The sequence below is a fragment of the Aplysia californica genome, unplaced genomic scaffold, assembly GCF_000002075.1.
Source record: "Aplysia californica isolate F4 #8 unplaced genomic scaffold, AplCal3.0 scaffold00218, whole genome shotgun sequence".
In the NCBI taxonomy this organism is placed as follows: Eukaryota; Metazoa; Mollusca; class Gastropoda; order Aplysiida; family Aplysiidae; genus Aplysia; species Aplysia californica.
In genome coordinates, this window is record NW_004797488.1 from 903,157 (window position 1) to 904,373 (window position 1,217).

At 42.6% G+C, this 1,217-nt stretch overlaps 1 protein-coding gene across 1 annotated transcript in view; it reads left to right on the forward strand.

Moving 5' to 3' along the window:
• The window catches only part of LOC101848525, a gene marked incomplete in the record, with an annotated part of 327,286 nt that overhangs the window by 313,283 nt on the left and 12,786 nt on the right, over positions 1-1,217 (forward strand). Inside the window, 1 exon segment of the mRNA XM_013083221.2 lies at positions 926-1,084. Within this exon segment, the coding sequence (XP_012938675.2) occupies positions 926-1,084 (159 nt within the window).

The window sequence follows — 1,217 nt, forward strand, 5'->3', positions numbered from 1 at the left end:
ACACACACATACACACACATAGTCACAAATCAATTAATATGTATTTGCCATACACCCTGCCTTGAATTAGATGGGTTCATGAAACATCTCGGTAATATAAAAATAAACATGAATATAGAAACATTGACAATAAAATAATCTTTTTTTAATAATTATTTTTTTGGTTAAGATTAGGGACCTGGTGCAGGTGAGATGTCGATGGTGTGGAAGTGGGGAGTGTAGGAGAGCCCCTTTCCTCTTAGTTATGGGACTCACTGAAACCAGAAAAGAATTTAGAAAAACAAAGGTGGGGAATGTCGGGGGGGGGGGGGGGGGGGGGGAGGGGGAGGGACTATCTTTTTAAAAGATTAATTGTGTCTGCTTCGAAAGGGGAGATTGGGAAGGGTGGGGGTGCAGTATAGATCTATCTATTCATAAAGGAAAGTTAAGTGGCAGGGAAAAAAGCTAGTTCTTCTCTTCTTGGCCATCCCCTGCTAGGTCTCAGGGGCAGTCGACTGCTGATTTTTACGTATTTGACCATTTTTACGGATTTCGTAAAGTCCCTTGAACAACTTGCGCTCGGGACTTACAAATTAGTTAACTGGTACGTACCGTACGTCAGATTTCTCAAATTTGGTGCTCGTAGAACTTTGTAATTCTAAGGTAGCGAAGTGCAATGAAACTCTTCCTAAAAATAATCAACAACAAAATAAAAGCTTATCAAAACTATATATGTGGGTGGTTGGCGGGTGCTGTGGTGTGGTTTGCTTCTTCTTTCCTATCAAACATCTATCGTCCTTATCTCTCCTTCTTCTTTTTATGTTTGTTACTCTCTTGTAACACATCTAATCTTCTGGCGCTCATTTGACTTTATGCGTTGTGAGCGCCTTAAAACCTCTACTGAAACTAAACGCAAACTAAAAACTATATTTTGGACCTTTTTCAGAGCCTCCATTGGTCAGATCTGATCGCTAGCACGGACAAGCAGCAGGCCGGCCAGTTGACCTCTATCTCGGACACGGAGCGCAAGCGGCGCGAGGCAGTCTGGGAACTGTTCAAGTCCGAGTGTGTTTTCCTCATTGATCATCTCATGGTGCTCAAACACGTGAGTCAAGGCGCTGGTTTGGTGGTGGTGGTCGTTGTTGTTGATGGTGGTGGTGGTGTTTGTTGTGGTAGTGTTGTTGCTGTTGTTGTTGTTGTTGTTGTTGTTGTTGTTGTTGTTGTTGTTGTTGTTGTTG